The 20,695-nt window shown below is 35.4% G+C and overlaps 1 protein-coding gene across 4 annotated transcripts in view; it reads right to left on the bottom strand.

Annotated features, from left to right (window-relative positions):
* Window positions 1-20,695, bottom strand: part of LOC141286624 (semaphorin-6A-like) — a 114,895-nt gene that overhangs the window by 4,495 nt on the left and 89,705 nt on the right. The window contains exons 16-19 of one of the 4 annotated variants that reach the window (XM_073818676.1): window positions 20,437-20,495; window positions 18,325-18,345; window positions 18,174-18,227; window positions 14,744-14,884 (exon numbers count right to left, since the gene is read on the bottom strand). In XM_073818676.1, coding sequence (XP_073674777.1) covers window positions 14,744-14,884; window positions 18,174-18,227; window positions 18,325-18,345; window positions 20,437-20,495 — 275 coding nt within the window. Of the gene's footprint in view, window positions 1-14,743; window positions 14,888-18,173; window positions 18,228-18,324; window positions 18,346-20,436; window positions 20,496-20,695 lie in introns of all 4 variants that reach the window. The other 3 variants (XM_073818677.1, XM_073818678.1, XM_073818679.1) reach the window with 3 other exon arrangements.

Raw genomic sequence — 20,695 nt, 5'->3', positions numbered from 1 at the left:
CTGAAGGAGTCTCTCTCTCTAAGATGACAAAACGCCGTCACACGTCTGGTTGGGAAGATCTGAGGGGCGCTTCTCTCTTTTTAACTTCACTCTCATTGTTCCTCTCAGGGGAGCGCTCTTCCTCACAGACTGTTTGATGTTTTAAAGCGCCTCTTTCATGCGTCTACTGTACGATACCCTTGAGAAATGACACGGCTCTACCGGATTCATTTTCATGTTGGAAAGCATACCACTATATATTCGGTATATAGAGCTGTTAGCACAACCAATCTGCATGGTTTATTTATCGAGCGCATCCAAAGACATGTGACACGATCAGCGGAGCTCAACTCGTTTGGCTGGAGATCCAGCACAGATGAAGACTCTGAATCTCCTGAAGGTTAAAAGCTCTCAGTAGTGAGGATGAGGAGAGCACCGCCAGCACTCAGAAAACCTTTGAAGATCCTTTCTAACCTTAATGCACTGTTACTCAACTTCAAAGAGCCATAAAAAGGACAAAACCTGGAAAAACGGAGTGCTGCAGATGGACCCTTTCTACAGGGTTCAGATTGCTCTCATTCTGACGAACACTAGATTTGGACACTTCAAAATGTCTGATATATTCTCATTAACTGATATGAAACAGGATATTATTCAGGGTTATCATTATAGTATGGTTAAAATACCAATTATTACTAAAAACAAATCAAAACAAATACTGTGGATGAAAAACAGACTCCTTTTAGGAAACTGAGAATCTGTTGGTTTACTGGATTTACTTTGATAATGTTTGATGGGATGAACATAGAAACAACATTCTTCGAACATATCCTCATGATTAAGTTGCCAAGTTGCCAAGTCCATGGTTTGCACAGTGTTGGGGACTTTTAAAAGTAATGCATTACAATATTGCATTACTCCCTAAAAAGTAACTAATTACATGACTTATTTACATTTAACAGAAAATAATGCGTTACGTTACTTTTGCATTACTTTTTAAATCTGGTCCGGGCTTGCTTGTTTTTTAATATTTTTATGCAAACATGCACTAGATGGGCACAATTGACTACTGCATAGTGTTGGAGGAAAGTTACTTTTAAAAGTAATGGATTACAATATTGCATTACTTCCTAAAAGTAACTAATTACGTTAGTTACATTTTATGGAAAGTATTGCATTATGTTACTTTTGCATTACTTTTTAAATCTGGGTAGGGCTTGCTTGTTTGATTTTAATGTAAAAAATGGTTTATTTTATAATGCCACTGTGGGTTTAAAGGGTCTGTTCACCCAAAAATCAAAATCAGCCCATTATTTACTTTCCCTCCAGGCATCCGAGGTGTATATGACTCCCTTCTTAAATAAAAAAATATTCTGGCACTTCCAAGCTTTATAATGGCATAAACAGGTGTTTCTCTTCATCAGTCCAAAACAAGTCCAATAAAGTGCATCCAACCATAATAAAAAGTGCCTGACACGGCTCCAGGGGGTGAATAAAGGCCTCCTGTAGCGAATAAATGCGTTTTTGTAAGAAAAATATCTATATTTAAAACATAATTACTTTAATCTTGCTAACGCCAACTGGTTGTACATGGAAGCCGTAAGACGTTGACGTTGCACATGCTCCAATCTTAAGTGGAGCAACCAAAACAAAACAGCGGTCAGGAATTAGAAGTACAAAACGAGGATTTGTAAAGAAGAATGTCGGAGGATATTGATAAAAAACCAAGAGGAGACTGGTTTTCCTTTGCTGAAGTAAGGAAACTTTGCTTCCTTTGCTTCTGTAAACAAACGTTGGTTTTCTCAAGACTCACAAGCGCATGCGCAAACACCAACGTCTTACACCATCTGTCCGGAGCTACCTCCGTGTGAGCTCTAGATTAGAGTGATTATTATGTTTTAAATATGGATATTTTTCTCTCAAAAATGCATCGATTTGCTACAGAAGGCCTTCATTCGCCCCCCGGATGCCTGGAGGATGAGTAAATAATGGGCTAATATTCATTTTTGGGTGAACTAACCCTTTAAGCAATATCTTTTGTGTCAAACTGTGTGTGATGCTGACTGTGGAGCGTTTGTCAGACTCCAGATGTCCGGCTAACATCTTTAGGTTATACAAACGTTGTGGGAACATTGTTTTGAAATGTTTCTTATTAGAATCTTTTGAAAATGCTAATGTATTTTTATGTCATTATTTCTTTTTTATAGAATCTAAAACTGCTCACATACATCCTGGAGTATTAGAGAAAATATCACAGCAAAGTATTAAAGAAAAACATCAAACAGAAGCAAAACATGATGTGTTTGAACTGCTGAATCAATAGACGTTAAAGCTGAAGACGGTCAGTGCACTCTTAAAAATAAATGCCATTGAAGAACCACTGAGTCAAAGGTTCTTTAAAGAACCATCTCTTTCTTACCTTTTTATAATCTGAAGAACCTTCTTTCACCACAAAGTGAAACAGAAAGGTTCTTCAGATGTTAAAGGTTCTTTATGGAACCATTTAGACCAAAAAGGTTCTTCTATGGCATCGTGAAGCAGCTTGATTTTCAAGAGTGCATTAAGTGTGTGTTTGTGGTTAGTTAGTAGTAATGTGATTCTCTACACACTGCACTGTCTTGTTTCCAGCCAAAATATCTACAAATTCTTAAATCAAGAAGGATTTTCTGGGGTAAGCAAACATATCTTATTTCAAACAGAAGACCAGATTACTTTCTTACCCCATTGGCAGATTATTTTCTTTGTTTCAAGCAAAAATGCACTTAATTTTGAATTGATTTTTCTGAAAACAAGACAATTATTTTACTCATTTAGAAAATCCTTCTTGATTTAAGAATGTTTAGATATTTTGACTTGAAACAAGACAACAAATCTGTAAGAAAAGAATTTTTGCTGGGAACCTGAGCAGAACTGACTGCATACATGCACTTAAATCAGCAAGACACCAGAGATAAAGTGACGTTATTGAAGAGAAAAGATCCAGCGGATACACACACACACACACATTCATTTTCAACACCAGATCTGACTCTTTTAATCAAATGTTTCAGTGTGTTTTTGCTTCTCCTTTACAATAAATGACACTTGCTGTGATATTCTCAATCCGAATGCTACTAAAATGAATTAAAATGCATGCAAACTCAAAAACGGTGTGTTTTTAATGGTTCCTTTCCCTCACAGGTTGCTCGGAGCGAATCGCCAGCGGAACAAATCTCACGCAGGCATTACACATTTGAATTTCATGAGACGTCACTCCTGACAATTAGACGTGTTGAGCTTCACAGACACAATCCTGCAGTCGCACGCATGTAAATAAGACGATTCCTGCGCGAGACTGAGACGCGTGAATATTCACACACACACACACACACACACACACACACACACACACACAGAGAGAGAGAAGCTGCTGCTGGATTTATCTGTGAAGATGCGCTTGGAAAGCCACGACACTGAATTATTGTTTAAAGAGGAAACAATTAAATCTGTTAATCAGGTGAAAGTCTGAGCCACCGCTGATATTCAGAGCGCTCACCTGAAACCTCCCTCTAATCCATGAGCATTAAAACATCTGAAATGAGAAGCTGTAATAACTCATTAAACATCCCCAGCACAGCATACGGCGTGAGCTCATGTTCAGCCCTCATTACGCCTCACCCTTTTAGCATCTATTCCAGATCAGATGATTTAAGGTCTGAGGAGACGCCGAGACAAGGTTAATGGGGCGTGTGCAAATATCATTACATAATGTATGAAACATCTCTGCTCAGGATTCATGTATTTCTAGTAGCCAGAGGCCACACTGTAGTGAGTTTAACTCCTGTAAGTGAATAATACACACATCTATAATGCAGAGGCCTTCAGTCCATATGAGCTCAGGCTGTCTGAGAGAATGCCTTTATGGGTTAATTCATATAAACTTAAAGGAGTAGTTCACTTTCAATACAAAAATTTACAGATTAATCATGTCTTTCTTTCTTCAGTCATAAGGAAATCGTTTTTTGAGGAAAACATTTCAGGATTTCTCTCCATATAGTGGACTTCTATGGTGCTCTGAGTTTGAACTTCCAAAATGTAGATTAAATGCAGCTTCAAAGAGCTCTAAACGATCCCAGCTGAGAAAAGAAGGGTCTTATCTAGCGAAACCATTGGTTATTTTCTAAAAAAAAAATTACAATTTATATACTTTTTAACCTCAAATGCTTGTCTTGTCTATCTCTGAGTGTACTCTGTGTAGAGATTAAAACGTTTATAAATTGTAAATGTTTTTAGAAAATGGCCAATCGTTTCACTAGATAAGACCCTTCTTCCTCGGCTGGGGTCGTTTAGAGTCCTTTGAAGCCGCATTTAAACTGCATTTTGAAAGTTCAAACTTGGGGGAACCATAGAAGTCCACTACAGTGCCTTGCAAAAGTATTCATACCCCTTCATTTTTTTCACAGTATTATGTTAAACTGCTTTCAATTACTTTTTTTCTCCACATCAACCTACATCTCATACTCCATAATGACAGCACAAAACAGGTTTGTAACAACTTTGCAAATTTATTAGAAATAAAAAACTGAAAAGTTTCCTTTGCATAAGTATTCACCCCCTTTTCTGGGACACTGGAAATGTATCTCAGGAGCATTCATATTGCTTCTAGATGTTCCTACACTTGGAGTGGAGATAAACTGTGGCAAATTCATCTGAATGAGTCTGATTTAGAAAGACACACACCTCTCAGAAAAGGTCTAACAGCTGAAAATGCAGATCAGAGCAAAAACCAAGATAACTGCCTGTAGAGCTCAGTGACAGACTTGCGTTAAGGCGATGATCTAGAGAAGAGTTCAGAAACAAATCTGCTGCATTGAAGGTTGACAGAAGCATTCTCCATAATGGAAGACGATTGGAACAACTAGGACTCTAGAAAATGTCCAAGCTGACAGAGATGGAGAGGTGAAAAGGTGAGGCAAAGAATGGCAGATAATTGCCAAATGCAGATGTGCAAAGATGCTCACATCAGACCCAAAAACACTTGAGGCTGTAAAGCTGCTTCAACTATGGACTGAGTTAAGGGTATGAATACTTATGCAATCTACTTATTTCAGTGTTTTATTTTTAATACATTTGTAAAATTGGCAAATCTGGTTTTTGCTTTGTCATTATTATGGTGTATGGAGTGTAAACTGATGTGGGGAAAAACTAATTTAAAGCAGTTTAACATAATGCTGCAACAAAACAAAATGTGAAACAAATGAAGGGGTGTGAATACTTTTGCAAGGCACTGTATCTGGAGAGAAATCCTGAAATGTTTTTCTCAAAAAACATAATTTCTTCATGGGGGGGGTTAGTACATTATCTGTACATTTTTGTTCTGAAAGTGAACTATTCCTTTAAATAATTCCTAATTCAAGTTGATCCCTTGTCATTTGAGATAGAATAAATACGTCAAATTATTTATTTGCCAAACAACGGTAATTTTCTGTAAATCTACATCAGTTACAGAAGCGGATTCTCCTCAGTTTTCTGGCGTCTGCTCTACTGCTATAGATCCTCAGGATTGATGTGCGTTCTCTGTGTTTTGCTGTGAGTGGTAAATTAAAATGTTTATCAAAATGTATATCATTTTTTGAATAATAACAATCTGATTTCTTCTAAAGATTCTAAAGATATTATTATTTTTGGCATGTTGCATGGTCGTAGTCTCATCTGGGAGTTTAAACGTTGAAACATTCACTGGGGCTGCGTCTGAAATCGCATACTTCCCTACTATATAGAATGCGAAAAACATTATGTGAGGCGTATGTCCGAATTCATAGTATTGAAATACAGTAGACGAGAAGTTCCCGGATGACCTACTGCTTCCGCCCGAATTCTGCCGTAGGCACACCATGGACACTTCAGGCTCCAGGAGAGGAGTCGTCATATTCGAAAAATGGCGAAAAGTGGAGACGCGGCGGATGTAGTATGTCCGAATTCCACTCATACTACCTTTATTCATACTATATAGAACGGTCATGAAGTATGTTCAAATTTAAATGTAGTACCTACTGAAGCAGTATGTGATTTCGGACGCAGCATGGGATTTATTAACAATAATAGAAAAGCAATATTAACAACTTGCTACTAACATGAGTAGCGTGTTGCTAGCACGATAGCACATTTAGCTTTTTGCTAACGTGTTGTTAACATGATTCTAGCATGATTAACATGTTGCTAGCATGTTTCTAACATGAGTAGCGTGTTGCTAGCACGATTCTAGTATGATTAGCTTGTTGCTAGCATATTTAGCTTTTTGCTAGCGTGTTGCTAACATGATTCTAGCATGATTAGCATGTTGCTAGAATATTTCGTATTTTGCTAACATGTTTCTAACATCAGTAGCGTGTTGCTAGCACAATAGCATATTTAGCTTTTTGCTAACGTGTTGTTAACATGATTCTAGCATGATTAACATGTTGCTAGCATGTTTCTAACATGAGTAGCGTGTTGCTAGCATGATTCTAGCATGAATAGCATGTTGCTAGAATATTTCGCATTTTGCTAACATGTTTCTAACATGAGTAGCGTGTTGCTAGCATATTTAGCTTTTTGCTAGCGTGTTGCTAACATGATTCTAGCATGATTAACATGTTGGTAGCATGTTTCTAACATGAGTAGCGTGTTGCTAGCATGATTCTAGCATGATTAGCATGTTGCTAGAATATTTCACATTTTGCTAACATATTTCTAACCTGAGTAGCGTGTTGCTAGCATTTTTAGCTTTTTGCTAGCATGTTGCTTACATGATTCTAGCATGTTTCTAACATGAGTAGCGTGTTGCTAGCACGATTCTAGTATGATTAGCTTGTTGCTAGCATATTTAGCTTTTTGCTAGCGTGTTGCTAACATGATTCTAGCATGATTAGCATGTTGCTAGATTATTTCGTATTTTGCTAACATGTTTCTAACATGAGTAGCGTGTTGCTAGCATGATTCTAGCATGATTAGCATGTTGCTAGAATATTTCACATTTTGCTAACATATTTCTAACCTGAGTAGCGTGTTGCTAGCATTTTTAGCTTTTTGCTAACATGTTGCTTACATGATTCTAGCATGATTAACATGTTGCTAGCATGTTTCTAACATGAGTAGCGTGTTGCTAGCACGATTCTAGTATGATTAGCTTGTTGCTAGCATATTTAGCTTTTTGCTAGCGTGTTGCTAACATGATTCTAGCATGATTAGCATGTTGCTAGATTATTTCGTATTTTGCTAACATGTTTCTAACATGAGTAGCGTGTTGCTAGCACAATAGCATATTTAGCTTTTTGCTAACGTGTTGCTAACATGATTCTAGCATGATAAGAATGTTGCTAGCATGTTTCTAACATATTTAGCATGTTGCTAGCGTTAGTGTTAGCACTCAGCTGTTTGCCGCTGCTGTAATGTAGTAGCAGTGCTAGCGTTCTTGCTCCTGTTTAACTCGGTGACCTTCAGAAGATCCTCAGAAACACAGATTCTCACAGCAGCTGAGTCTGAGGGTGTAAATATGAGCAGTAGCAGGGTAAAGAGTGTCTGATGAAGTGGATCAGGCTGTGGGTGTTTTAAAAGGCTTTGTCTCCAGATTGAGGTCAGTGTATACAGGAATTACAGCTGCGTCTTATTCAGCGCCGCCGCTGCTATATACACTCTGTTCATTACTGTGATGAGGATCTGCACTCGCTGACAGTCAGAACACACTCAGAGCTGCATGTGAATATCAACAGTGAACAGCATGGAATCTCCTGCACTCTGTGTTCATATGTTCACATCACAGCTGCGCTATCTTTAACTAAAGCTACACTCATTCAAAACTCTTCAGTAAAGAGTCATTCTATGGAAATGGCCTTTTTTTCAGTCCCTAGCCTTTACAGAAACATTACCCTTAAAGTTACAATTTCTTTATATTTGAAAATGAAGCAAAATGTTATTTGAACCATTACCCCTATTTGAAGCATCAATGTGCCAATATTTGTTTTTAAATGATTGATGTAGAATCACAAACAGCGCAAAACCGCTCATCCCCACAGCCGTGCACAGAGAGAAAGTGCTTTATTTTGAGCTCAACAACATAAATGACATAAAAAATAAAAATATATAATACAACTAGTGGTCCCCTGGACCAAAAATCTTTTATTTTGAAATAACAATCACACTTCCTTCTTCATATTTCCTAAAGATCTATGAAAACAGGCCTGTGTTAAGTCCACTGTTCAGAAATGTTCTCATCTGCATGATTTCATATGAAGCTTTTAGTTGAAGTCACTGGTGTAACTTACTTTATTGATAGAGAATTGTTAAACACTAGAATACAAATAGATTAAACGACTTCATTTAGTGAGTATACTATGACTGACAACGTGGTTTGATTCCTTGCAGCAGACATTTTGTGAAATGCATTTTTCATGATAATTGTCAGCTTCCTCATGAACAGCAGTGAAGATCAGCATATCAGGTCTTATGTGTCACTGGTGTTACTGTGGGTTTTTCTGCCGCATTAAATAAATAAAACATAATCTCATTATTTCTTGCATTTTCGTTATTTTTCTGTAACTCTGATGATATGTGCTGAAAAAAAATTGAGAAATAACATTTAAATAAAAACCCTTAATATTGCCAAAGAAGGTCAGAGATAAAAACTAGTACATGTGGTCTTTGAATAATTGCACAAAAGAGTGTTCATAAAGTCTAAAGGTAATCTATTTATGTGGTCTATGTTTAAATGTTGACATCTTGCCATACCAAAAGTGGACATTTCTGTAGAATGACCCCAAATTAAAATATAGCGGAAATAGAACAAATATTAGATAAAACTTGAGCTATTTAAATACAGTAAGTTTAAGTAGATGCACTAAACTTACTAACCGAACATAAATAACTAAAAGAGACTTACAACTAAAACTGAAATAAAATTAATCAACTAAAACTGAAAACAAAAACAAAAATAAAATTAAACAGAATCTAATAAAGAACAAAAAAAGTCAAAAGCACAACATTACTAACTGAAAACAAATAACTAAAAATTACTTGCAACTAAAACTCAAATAAAAAACAAGAAAAAAACGAAAATGAAAATAAAATTAAACCGAATTTAATTAAATAGAATTTAATAAAGAACAAAACATAATAAAAATGACAAAAGCACAAAATTACTAACTGAAAATAAAAACTAAAAGTGACTTACAACTAAAAAAACAAACAAAACAAAAATAAAATTAAACTGAATTTAATTTAATTAAAAAGAATTGAATAAAGAACAAAAATAATAAAAATGAGAAAATTACTAACTGAAAATAAAAACTAAAAATGACTTACAACTAAAACTAAAATAAAAAACAAGAAAAAAACAAAAATGAAAATAAAATTAAACTGAATTTAATTACATAGAATTTCACAAAAAATAATAAAATGACAATAGCACAAAATTACTAACTGAAGACAAAAAATGAAAATAAAATTTTACTCAATTTCATTAAATAGAATTTAATATAGAACAAAAAATAATAAAAATGACAAAAGCACATTAAACTAAAAATTAAACTGATATTAAAATGAAAATATAAAATTGAGATTTATACATCATCTGAATAAGCTGAATAAATATTTTGCCTGAGATACAACTTTTTGAAAACCTTCAATTTGAAGGTGCCAAAAAATTAAATATTGAGAAAATCTCCTTTAAAGTTGTGCAAATGAAGTTCTTAGCAATGCATATTACTAATCAAAAATTAAGTTTTGATATATTAACAGCAGGACATTACAAAAACCTTAATGAAACATGATCTTTATTTAATATCCTAATGATTTTAAGCATAAAATTGATCATTTTGACCCATACTAATGTATTTTTAGCTATTGCTACGAATATACCTGTGCTACTGAAGACTTAAGATCGTGTGCACCAGAGTCACATGTGTGTTTTACTGCAGTAAATGTGCTGAAACTGCTTTATACTGATATAATTCGTGTGAATCATATGAATCATGTGATAATTGATTCAGTCTCTGACGGTCCAGCTGCACAAAAGAGCAAATGCAAATGCTTTGTGTAGCGTTGGACTGCGTCTGATCAGGGTTTGTGTGTTTGTGAGCCACACCCGTGTGTGTGTGTGTGTGTGTGTGTGTGTGTGTGTGTGTTCAACCACCCGCTGATATCACACCAACACGAGCCAATGCAACACCAACCCCAGAGACGCTCCTGTGTGTGTGTGTGTGTGTGTGTGTGTGTGTGTGTGTGTGTGTGTGTGTCTGTAATTGACCTATAAATTAGACCCACGGAGGAGGATGGGCGAGCGAGAGCCACAGGTCTGCAGAGAGATAGAGAGAGAGAGGGGCGCGTCTACTGGTTGAGCGAGGAGGAGGGTGAGACACACTAGATTAAGGTTAGTCAAACGCTGTGGCTACATTAAAGGTTCAGCCTTGGAACGATCCATCGGGAGGATGAAGGTCCTGTGGAATCACAATGGCAGCAGATGGTGGAGGAGGGGAGGATCATGAACACACACACACACACACACACACACACTTAACACACACACGGGTTCAAACGTACTGTGAACACCAGCTCAACCTGACATCTTCATCCAAAACATCAATACATCATCAAACCACAAAATCAAATCGGAGAAACAAAATAGAAGCTGTTTTGGATCATGAAAATGACGGCTATTTACAGCATTAATGTTCTAACATACATACTACTTCTATGATGTACAAGTATGTTACTATTTAAATAATATATTTACAAATTAAATTAATACATAAGGTAATTTAATAATACATTTAATTAATTAATAAGATTATGATTTTTGTCATTACAGTTTTGAGGATTGGTATGGAAGCCCGTTTTCGCCACTTAATAAAAAATAAAAATGGTAATTGCAACTTTTTTTTTATCTCACAAATGCACGACTTTCTGACTTTTTCCCCAGAATTTTGAGATATAAACAGTTATAAGTTATAAAGTCAGAATTTCTAGATAAAATCTCACTTTTTTTCTCAGAATTACATGATGTAAATGGGCAATTGTGAGTTATAAAGTCAGAATTGTGAGACAAATTTGCAAATTTGAAAAACAAAATCTAAATTGCAAGATATAAATTCACAACTCATAACAATTAACTCACTATTGCGAGGTATAAAGTCAGAATTACAAGATAAAAACTCACAGTTCAGAATTTTTTTCTTAGAATTGCATGATATAAACTGGCAATTGTGAGTTATAAAGTCAGAATTGTGAGACAAACTCGCAATTTTGAGGAAAAAAGTCAAAAGTTTGAGATATAAACTTACAATTCTGACTTTTTTCCACAGATTTGTGAGGTTATATCTTGCAATTGTGACTTTTTTCTCAGAAGTGTGAGTTATACATATATATATATATATATATATATATATATATATATAGAATTGTGAGTTATAAAGTCAGAATTGTGAGATATAATGCAATTCTGAGAACATATCAGTCTTTTTCCCCCTCAAAATTGGACTTCATAACGCACAACTGTGAGTTTATACCTCACAATTCTGACTTTTTTCCTAACAATTGCAAATTTACATCTCACAACTTTTTTCTCTCAGAATTGCATGATACAAACGTGCAATTCTGACTTTATTACTTAAAATTGTGAGCTTATATCATGCATTCTGATTTTTTTTTCTCGCAATTGCATAATACAAACTTGCAATTCTACCTTTTTTTCAAACTCACAATTGCAAGTTATAAAGTCAGAATTGTGAGATAAACAATTGCAACTCTGAGAAATGAAGTCTGAATTGCGAGATATAAAGTCAGGATTCTAAGTTTATATCTCGCAATTGCAAATCTGTATCCATAATTCTGACTTTATAACACGCAATTGCAAGTTTATACTTCACAATTCCAAGAAAAAAAGTCAGAATTGCGAGTTTGTGTCGTGCAATTCTGAGGAAAAAAAAAGTCAGAATTGTGACTTTCTTTATTTTTTATTCAGTGGTGGAAACAGGCTTCCATAGATTTGGGCTAAAATGTCAAAAAAAGAGCTTCATTTCCTTTAAACAAAAAATTATTGTATTTTTGGTGTTTCATGATGAATTTTGCACATTTTAACAGCTGAACTGAACTGAATCAACACTGAACTGAATTGATCCGATTCATTAAACTATTGTATTTTAGAGCCGCTTTACAGCTGAGACTGTATTTGTTTCATAAATGATACATTTTACAGTTATTGAACCAAATCTGAATTAACACAGGTACTGAGCTCATCTTAAATATGACAATATTGTCTTCTGTAGAGCTGCTTTACAGCTGAAATTCCCAGATTTGATTAAGGTTTGCATCATGAATTTAGTATGCAGCGCTATAGGAATACAGGTGTATTTGTTGTTGATGAAGCGGTGAATCATGAGCGTTTGGTGTTCGCAGCACATCTGAGCGTCACACTACTGACACACCAGAGAGAGGGAGGGGGCGGAGCCTGCATGAATATTCATGAGCGTGTTAATATGTTAAGCAGAAAGGAAATATCTGGCCGTGTGAGGAAGAGTCTGAAAACAGCAAAAGCAGTGAATACAGAAGCCATGCATCATAAACCAAACATCATCACAAAGCTCACCATCAGAAAGAAAACTCAAGCAGAACTCAGAGCAACCCATATTTAAATCATCAAATGAATAAAGCCTTTGAGAAGAAGCCGATGTGACGCGCGAGCCTCGCTTCAGTACCGCGGTAAACGCTGTAACCGAGGCTCAGACGTCAGCAGTGATGTGTTTCTGCCACCATTGTTTGCGTTGAAACATGTCAACTGCTTCCAGCGACCGTCAAACACTCCGCTGCCTTCATTCACCCGTCGCTTTAGTGTTAAAACACACGAACGGAGAGATTCATGAACACAGACGTCACGATCACTGTCTGTCAGGAGATTAACCGCTTCGTTATTGATAATCAATGTCAATTAAACGCTGCCGTTTGCTAATGAGCTCAGCGCCGCTGTCGTCTCTAACACTCGATCACGCGCATCGATCCGCCAAACGCTGGAATCCTTCTGTCCTTCCGGATCACACTGTTAAACACAGGCTTATTATAGTTAACTACAACTAAAATTAAAACCATAAAAACTATTTTGGCTACTTGAAATAAAATAAATGCTAACCAAAAATAAAATAACTGCATCTGCCAAATGCATGAGCGTAAAAATCTCAGTTGTTTGCATTGATACTGAATAGGAATGTAACCATATCAAAATCTCATGATATGAAGTCCACAATATAATGTTTAAATAAAGTACATTTTAAAGTTAAATTCTTCTATCTAATGCACTTTGAGTGTTCAAAATTTAAGCTCCAACCCATGTTCTTAACTAAGAAAACCAAAACCAGAACTTCAGAAACTAGAAAGTCTTTTACCTGAACTTCAACCCTTTAACTGTTTCTCCCTATTTTGATCATCAGTGTTGGGGAAAGTTACTTTTAAACGTAATGCGTTACAATATTGATTTACTCCCTAAAAAAGTAACTAATTACGTTACTTAGTTACTTTTTATGGAAAGTAATGCGTTACGTTACTTTTGCGTTACTTTTTAAATCTGGGCAGGGCTTGCTTGTTTTTAATATAAAAAGTTGTATTTTTGTCAAATGTAAAAGCCTTTTCACACCAAAAACCTCAGGCTTAGAGAAAAGTAAATTGACGTCTGTACAGTAGACCGCAGAAGAACAAATGTCAACTCTTCAACAATAAAAAAAGGAAAACAAATGTTAGATTATCTTGAGTAATCTTTGCTTATTAGTATGGATGAATTGGATCATCGAAGGTCGGCAGCAAAGACATCGGTTAATAAAATGGGATTAAATACATAAAGGATATTTGTATTATTGAACATATTTAATTATTGCAGGTTTGCGTTGAATTTCAGTGTTTTTATTCATTTTGAAGAACACTGTATCTGTTTTTTTAGTGAGTGAGATGAATTAATGCATGTTCACATTTATTCTAGAACTAAAGTAACATCTTACTCACAATTTCTCTCAACATGGGGACAGGAGAGCTTTTAATCAATAAATGAGGGGAAAGTAGCTGGCGTTACTTATTTGAAAAAGTAACTCCGATATTTTTGTGTCAAATAAAAAGTAATGCGTTACTTTACTAGTTACTTGGAAAATTTTATATTGTTACATAATTTGTAATGCGTTACTCCCCAACTTTGAACCGTGCCACAAAAACAGACTTATAGTGCTTTCGGTTTGAGTTCGTTTGACAGATACTGTGTCAAAGCATAATGACCCAAAACACAACTTAAATTTTTTTTTTATGTTAGGATATTTAAAAAATTGTCACTTTTTGCCTATCGTTTCATATCTTTGCTATTGCGATACCATGATATTGATATGGTTACATCCCCAATACTGCCCTCCAAAGGCAAAGTACAGTAACTACACATTTCGTCAAAATTGAGTTAAGGCTTAAAATAGACTTTCCTCAAAGTCTCCTGGTTCAATTTTGTCCCGTTTCAGAGAAACAAGAGTGTCAACATGTTTGACTAGTTGGTGTAAAAACTGTAAAGGCATTTTTCTCAGTTTCAGTGCTGGCGTAGTTACTGCACTTTGCCTTTGGAGGGCAGAATACTGAACTGAATTTCTAGACTGTGAAGGTTTCGTGAGGCGCAGTGCCATTCTGGCATGTATCTCAGAGTTTTGAAGGCATATACGGAGATTAGTCTCGTGTTGACGGTGCAGACGCTGGAAGCAGCTCATTTCCTCCACAGGATGATCGTTCCCAGGCTTACCCGCGCTTTCCTGCTGCGTCTCTGAGGGAACGGCCACATATGGGTCCCTCTGATCGCCCGGCGGCACAGCCTCCTTCGGCTTGACCATGCGGCCCCGGACCAGCGGGCCCCCGGAGACGGGAGGAAGAGTGGTGAGGAGGCCTGCTGGAGCACAGCACACGTTAACATCTCTCTCAGACACACACCATTCACTCTCTAATCAATGCTTCACATCCATTCACGTCCATCTCACTGGTTTATGTGCTGATTATCCGTGTAATTTACAGTAAACTGCTCATAATCACAGAATAAACTCCATTACATCAACTACTTGCTCAAACGGTCATGTGAAATTGAACCAGATCTTGCAATGATTATCAAGACTTAACCAACCTACATCAATCTGATGAACAGATATGTGGACCACAAAATCAGTCATAAGGGTGCATTTTTTGAAATTAAGATTCATGCATCATATGAAATCTGAATAAATAGCTTTCCATTGATGTCTGGTTTGTTAGGATAGGACAATATTTGGCTGAGATGCAACTATTTGAAAATGCAAAAAACTCTAAATATTGAGAAAATCACCTTTAAAAGTTCAAATGAAGTTGTTAGCAATTCATATTACTAATCAAAAATTTAGTTTTGATATATTTACGGTAGGAAATTTACAAAATATCTTTATGGAATATGATCTTAATATCCTAATGATTTTTTGCATAAAAGAAAAAATTGTAATTTTGACCCATACAATGTATTTTTAGCTATTGCTACTGAAGACTGGTTTTGTGCTCCAGGGTCACATATCAGACCAACAACTCCATAACTACAGTTAAACACCGCAGTAACACTAACAAACAGCTAGTTTACTCTAGTACAGGGTTTCCCAGACTAATGTTCTTGAGGGTTAAAAAATTAAAAAGAGAAAATTAAAATCTTAAACTAAAAACAAATCAAAGTAAAACACTTAAAAGGATCAAAAATTGTATTTTTGTAATATTTTTGTGTGTATATATATATATATATATATATATATATATATAAAACAAATACTACAATTTATATCAATAGACTGCTATTCTACAATATATTTAAATATATACACTGCTGCTAAAAAGTTTAGGATCAGTAAGACTTGTAATGTTTTTAAAGAAGTCTCTTATACTCATCTAGGCTGCATTTATTTGATCAAAAATACAGAAAAAAAAATGTAATAATTGCAAAATGTTATTACAATATAAAATAATGGCTTTTATTTGAATATACTTTAAAATATAATTTATTCCTGTGATGCAAAACTAAATTTTCATCAGCTCTTACTCCAGTCTTCAGTGTCACACGATCCTTCAGAAATCATTCTAATATACTGATTTATTATTAGAATTATCAATGTTGGAAACAGCTGTGCTGACAAATATTGTTTTGGAACCTGTTATTCTTTATTTGAGGATTCTTTGATAAATAACATGTTAAAAAGAACAGCATTTATTGAAAATATAAATCTTTTCTAACAATGTAATCTATCAACTTTTATTAATTTAACACATCCTTGGAGAAAAAAAGAAACAATAAACATTAACTGACCCCAGACTTTTAAACAGTAGTGTATATTTTTAGAAACATGCTGTTCTTTTTAATTTTTTTCATCAAAGAATCATGAAAAAAAAGGGTTTTCAATACTGATAGTAAATCAGTATATTAGAAGATTTCTGAAGGATCATGTGACACTGAAGACTGCAGTAATGATGCTGAAAAGTCAGCTTTGAATCGCAGAAATAAATTACATTTTAACAGATATTCACATAGAAAACATCTGTTTTAAATTTTAATATAATTTCAGAATTTTTACTGTATTTTTAATCAAATAAATGCCAGAAATCAGCATATTAGAAAGATTTATGAAAGATCATGTGACACTGAAGACTGGAGTAATGATGCTAAAAATTCAGCTGCTCATCACAGGAATAAATTATATTTTAAAATGTATTCACATAGAAAAAGTTATTTTAAAATGAAATAATATTTCAGAATATTACAGCTTTTTCTGTATTTTTGATAAATAAATGTCTTGATGAGCATAAGAAATGTCTTTAAAAACTATAAAAAAATCATACTCATCCCAAACTTTTGAACAGCAGTGTATATATATATTTTTTTCCAATATTTTATAAATCTTAAAATATTAACTCTTCTGTTAGGTCAAAGGGGTTAGTTGATAAAGTTAGTGAATGGCAGGACTAGTTAAACTTGTATTAATCCACATCTCTGTGTGTGTTTTGTGCTGGTGGCCGTTGTTTATGGTGGGCCAGTCGAACGTCTCCCAGCCGCAGTCATTAAAATGATTTATTTAAGAAAGCGCCACGGGCCGCGAGATTACTGTGACAGCTCTATTTTATAATTCATTTTCCACAGCCAGAGGAAGAGGACGATGACACACATTCGAGAGGAAAGCCAACAGAAAAATCAGCTCCAAACAGCCAGCGTCCTTTAACTAGCGAAACAGAACGAGAAACCCGTCGTCCAGACGGAGGAATATTACTTAAAAAGCCAGACAGACACGCATATGAGCGCTTTATGCTGGAAACGGAGAGAAAACAACATCAAACACAGAATAAATGAAGTATCGAGCGACAGACATAAGGACGCTAATGAAGCTCAGGAGACGATTGTTAATATTACCAATAAACATGTGCTCACTGCAAAAAATGATTTTCTTACTTAGTTTTTTTGTCTTGTTTCCAGGCAAAATATCTAAAAAATCTTGAATCAGGAAGGATTTTCTAGACAAGCAAAAATTTGTGTCTAAAATTAGGTGAGTTTTTGCTTAAAACAAGCAAAATAATCTGCCAATGGGGGAAGAAAAATAATCTAGTTGTCTGCTTGAAATAAGATTATTTTTCTTACCCCATTGGCAGATTATTTTGCTTGTTTTAAGCAAAAACTCACTTCATTTTGACTTGTTTTTACTAAAAACAAGATAATTTTTACTTGTCAAGAAAATCCTTCCTGATTCAAGATTTTTTTTAGATATTTTGGCTGGAAACAAGAGAAAAAATCTAAGTAAGAAAAGCATTTTTTGCAGTGTATATAGGTCACTATCGCTGCTTCAGCCAATCAGATTCACTCTAGCAGCTGGGGGAGGGTTGTCAATCATGTGCATATGTGTGTGTGTGTGTGTGTGTGTGTGTGTGTGTGTGTGTGTGTGTGTGTGTGTGTGTGTGTGGTTTTAGCCTGATTGTATTTCATGAATAATTTCTGGCAGGTCTTGGGAGAAGCCCTGAGTGTTTATTCCCTGTAAACAGTCATTTGCATTCGCCCGTGTCTAACCCACAATCCTTTGCTCTATGAAGCGCAGAGATCCGTCCAATTAGGCAATGAAAGGTCAGAGCGAATCGCTGAGAAGCGTCTCTAACTACATCTACACACAGGAAACACTGGAGACACTGACCGCGTGCAGCATTCTGGGTAATATCGCTCACACCCTGCTGCCTGCGCTGATGCTCTACAAGAAAACGCAGTCAGAGAAATGAAGCATTCGCCGGCGGAGAGGCAGATAACCGTGAGAGAGAGACAGAGACAGAGACAAGAGCTTTACTCACCATTGAGAGCCACGAACGAATCTGGAGACAAATGGAAAAACGTGTTAATTGGCTCAAATGTGATTCTCTTTCTCACACACACATCATTTATTACTGAATTAATCTAACCACACATTTAAAACTGCGGCAGCAGAACATTTAACAAGATCAGAGCTCAGACGACTGAAGACTCGTTCACACTCATAATCATAACCATAGAGATTTACCAATTAAAAATCAGTACGACATAACGGCAACATTTCTGTAAAATTTCACAGGTCCACAGTCGAATTTCTATTAGAATGGAAAATTACACTGAGCAATGGTAACTATGACAACGACAGTTATTTTTAAGCATACTGCGTTACTCCCTAGAAAAGTAACTAATGATGTTACTTTGTTACTTTTTATCTCAAGTAATGTGTTCACTTTTGTGTTACTTTTTAAATCTGGGTTTGTTTTTAATATAAAAAGTTCTATTTTTGTCAAATATAAAAGCCTTTTCACACCAAAAGCCTCAGGCCTAGAGCAAAAGTAAATTGACGTCTGTACAGTAGACCGCAGAAGTAGAAAGTTCAACTTTTTTTGTACATCTTGAGTATTTTTTGCTTATTCATATGTGAACCTGGACCACAAAACAATCTTAAGTAGCACCGTATTTTTTTATGCCAAAAATCATTAGGATATTAAGTAAAGAATATGTTCCATGAAGATATTTTGTAGATTTCCTACCGTAAATATATCTAAACATAATTTTTGATTAGTAATATGCATTGCTAAGAACTTCATTTGGACAACTCTAAAGGCGATTTTCTCTATATTCTGATTTTTTTGCACCCTCGGATTCCAGATTTTCAAATAGTTGTATCTTGACCAGATATTGTCCGTATTTATTCAGCTTTCAGATGATGTATAAATCTCATTTTCACAAAATTGACCCTTATGACTGGTTTTGTGGTCTAGGGTCACATATGCTTGAATTGGATCATTGATGGTCAGCAGCAAAGATGCTGGTTAATAAAACAGGATTAAATACATGAAGGATATTTGTATTATTTAACATATTTAACTGCAGGTTTGAATCATATTCTGGATTGCATTTCACTGTTTTTATTCATTTCGAGGAATACTAAATCAGTTTTTTAATCAGTGAGTGACACAAATTATTGCATGTTCCCATTTATTCTAGAACTAAAGTAACATCTAAAGTAACTCCTGATTTCTCTCAACATGGGGGCAGAAAATCTTTCAATCAATAAATGGGAAAAAAAAAATGTAACTGATATGTTCTTGTAAATGACATTACTTTACTACACTCTTAAAAATAAAGATGCATTAAAAGGTTGTTCACAGCGATGCCATAGAAGAACCATTTTTGGCTCCACTAAGAACCATCCAGTCAAAGGTTCTTTAAAGAACCATCTCTTTCTTACCTTTTTATAATCTGAAGAACCTTCTTTCACCACAAAGTGAAACAGAAAGGTACTTCAGATGTTAAAGGTTCTTTATGGAACCATTTTAGACAAAAAAAGGTTCTTCTATGGCATCGTGAAGCAGCTTTACTTTTAAGAGTGCAGTTACTTAAAAAAAGTAATGCGATTACCGAACTCATGTTACTTGTTATGAGTTACCCCAAACATTGATCACTTTAAAAGCATTTTTTCCAGCTGATGAATGCTAAAAACACTAACAGCCAATCAGAATTCACAGATTTCAAAGAGCTGGAGCATTTAAAACGAAAACAAACAAACCAAAAGCAATATGAAAATGAGTGAAGTGGAAGTCTTTGGCAAAATTTTAGCTAAGCAATGATAAATATGACCGCACCTGAACAAAATTGTTTGAATCACTTTCAGAGTGATTTTTATCCAGCTGATGAATAATTAAAACTCCAACAGCCAATCAGAATCCAGCATGCTTTAAGGAGCTGGAGCATTTAAAGCGGTTGCTCAACAGAAGCTCTTCTAATAAACAGAGCGTTATCGTCCGCTGGTGCGGATGCCAATATAGTTGTCGCTGTGGTTTCTGGTGTGAAGGAGTGTTTCTGACGAGTGCAGGAGTGTGTGAGTGAGTGTGTGTGAGTGCAGCTGTGTCTGAGGAGCGTCCAGCGCTCAGTAAACGGGTTCTGCTTACTTTGGCAGTCGCCCAGTCCATCTGTGTTGCCCTGCTCCACGTCCTGCTCGAACGGCCATCTGTGACACACACACACACACACACACACACACACACACACACACAGTGAGCAAGTGACTTCAACACCTCCATTTCACACTCACTGACTTCAATCTCAAGTACATTTTCAAACTATATTAATAAATGTTGGAGCGAATGAATGAGTTGTTCAAACAATATCATGAGAAAATGAAGCAGAAGACAGGATCATAAATGTGAC

Source organism: Garra rufa, chromosome 15 (assembly GCF_049309525.1).
Source record: "Garra rufa chromosome 15, GarRuf1.0, whole genome shotgun sequence".
Taxonomy (NCBI): Eukaryota; Metazoa; Chordata; class Actinopteri; order Cypriniformes; family Cyprinidae; genus Garra; species Garra rufa.
The sequence above is the reverse complement of the archived record's forward strand: the minus strand, read 5'-3'. Positions and strand labels throughout refer to the sequence as shown.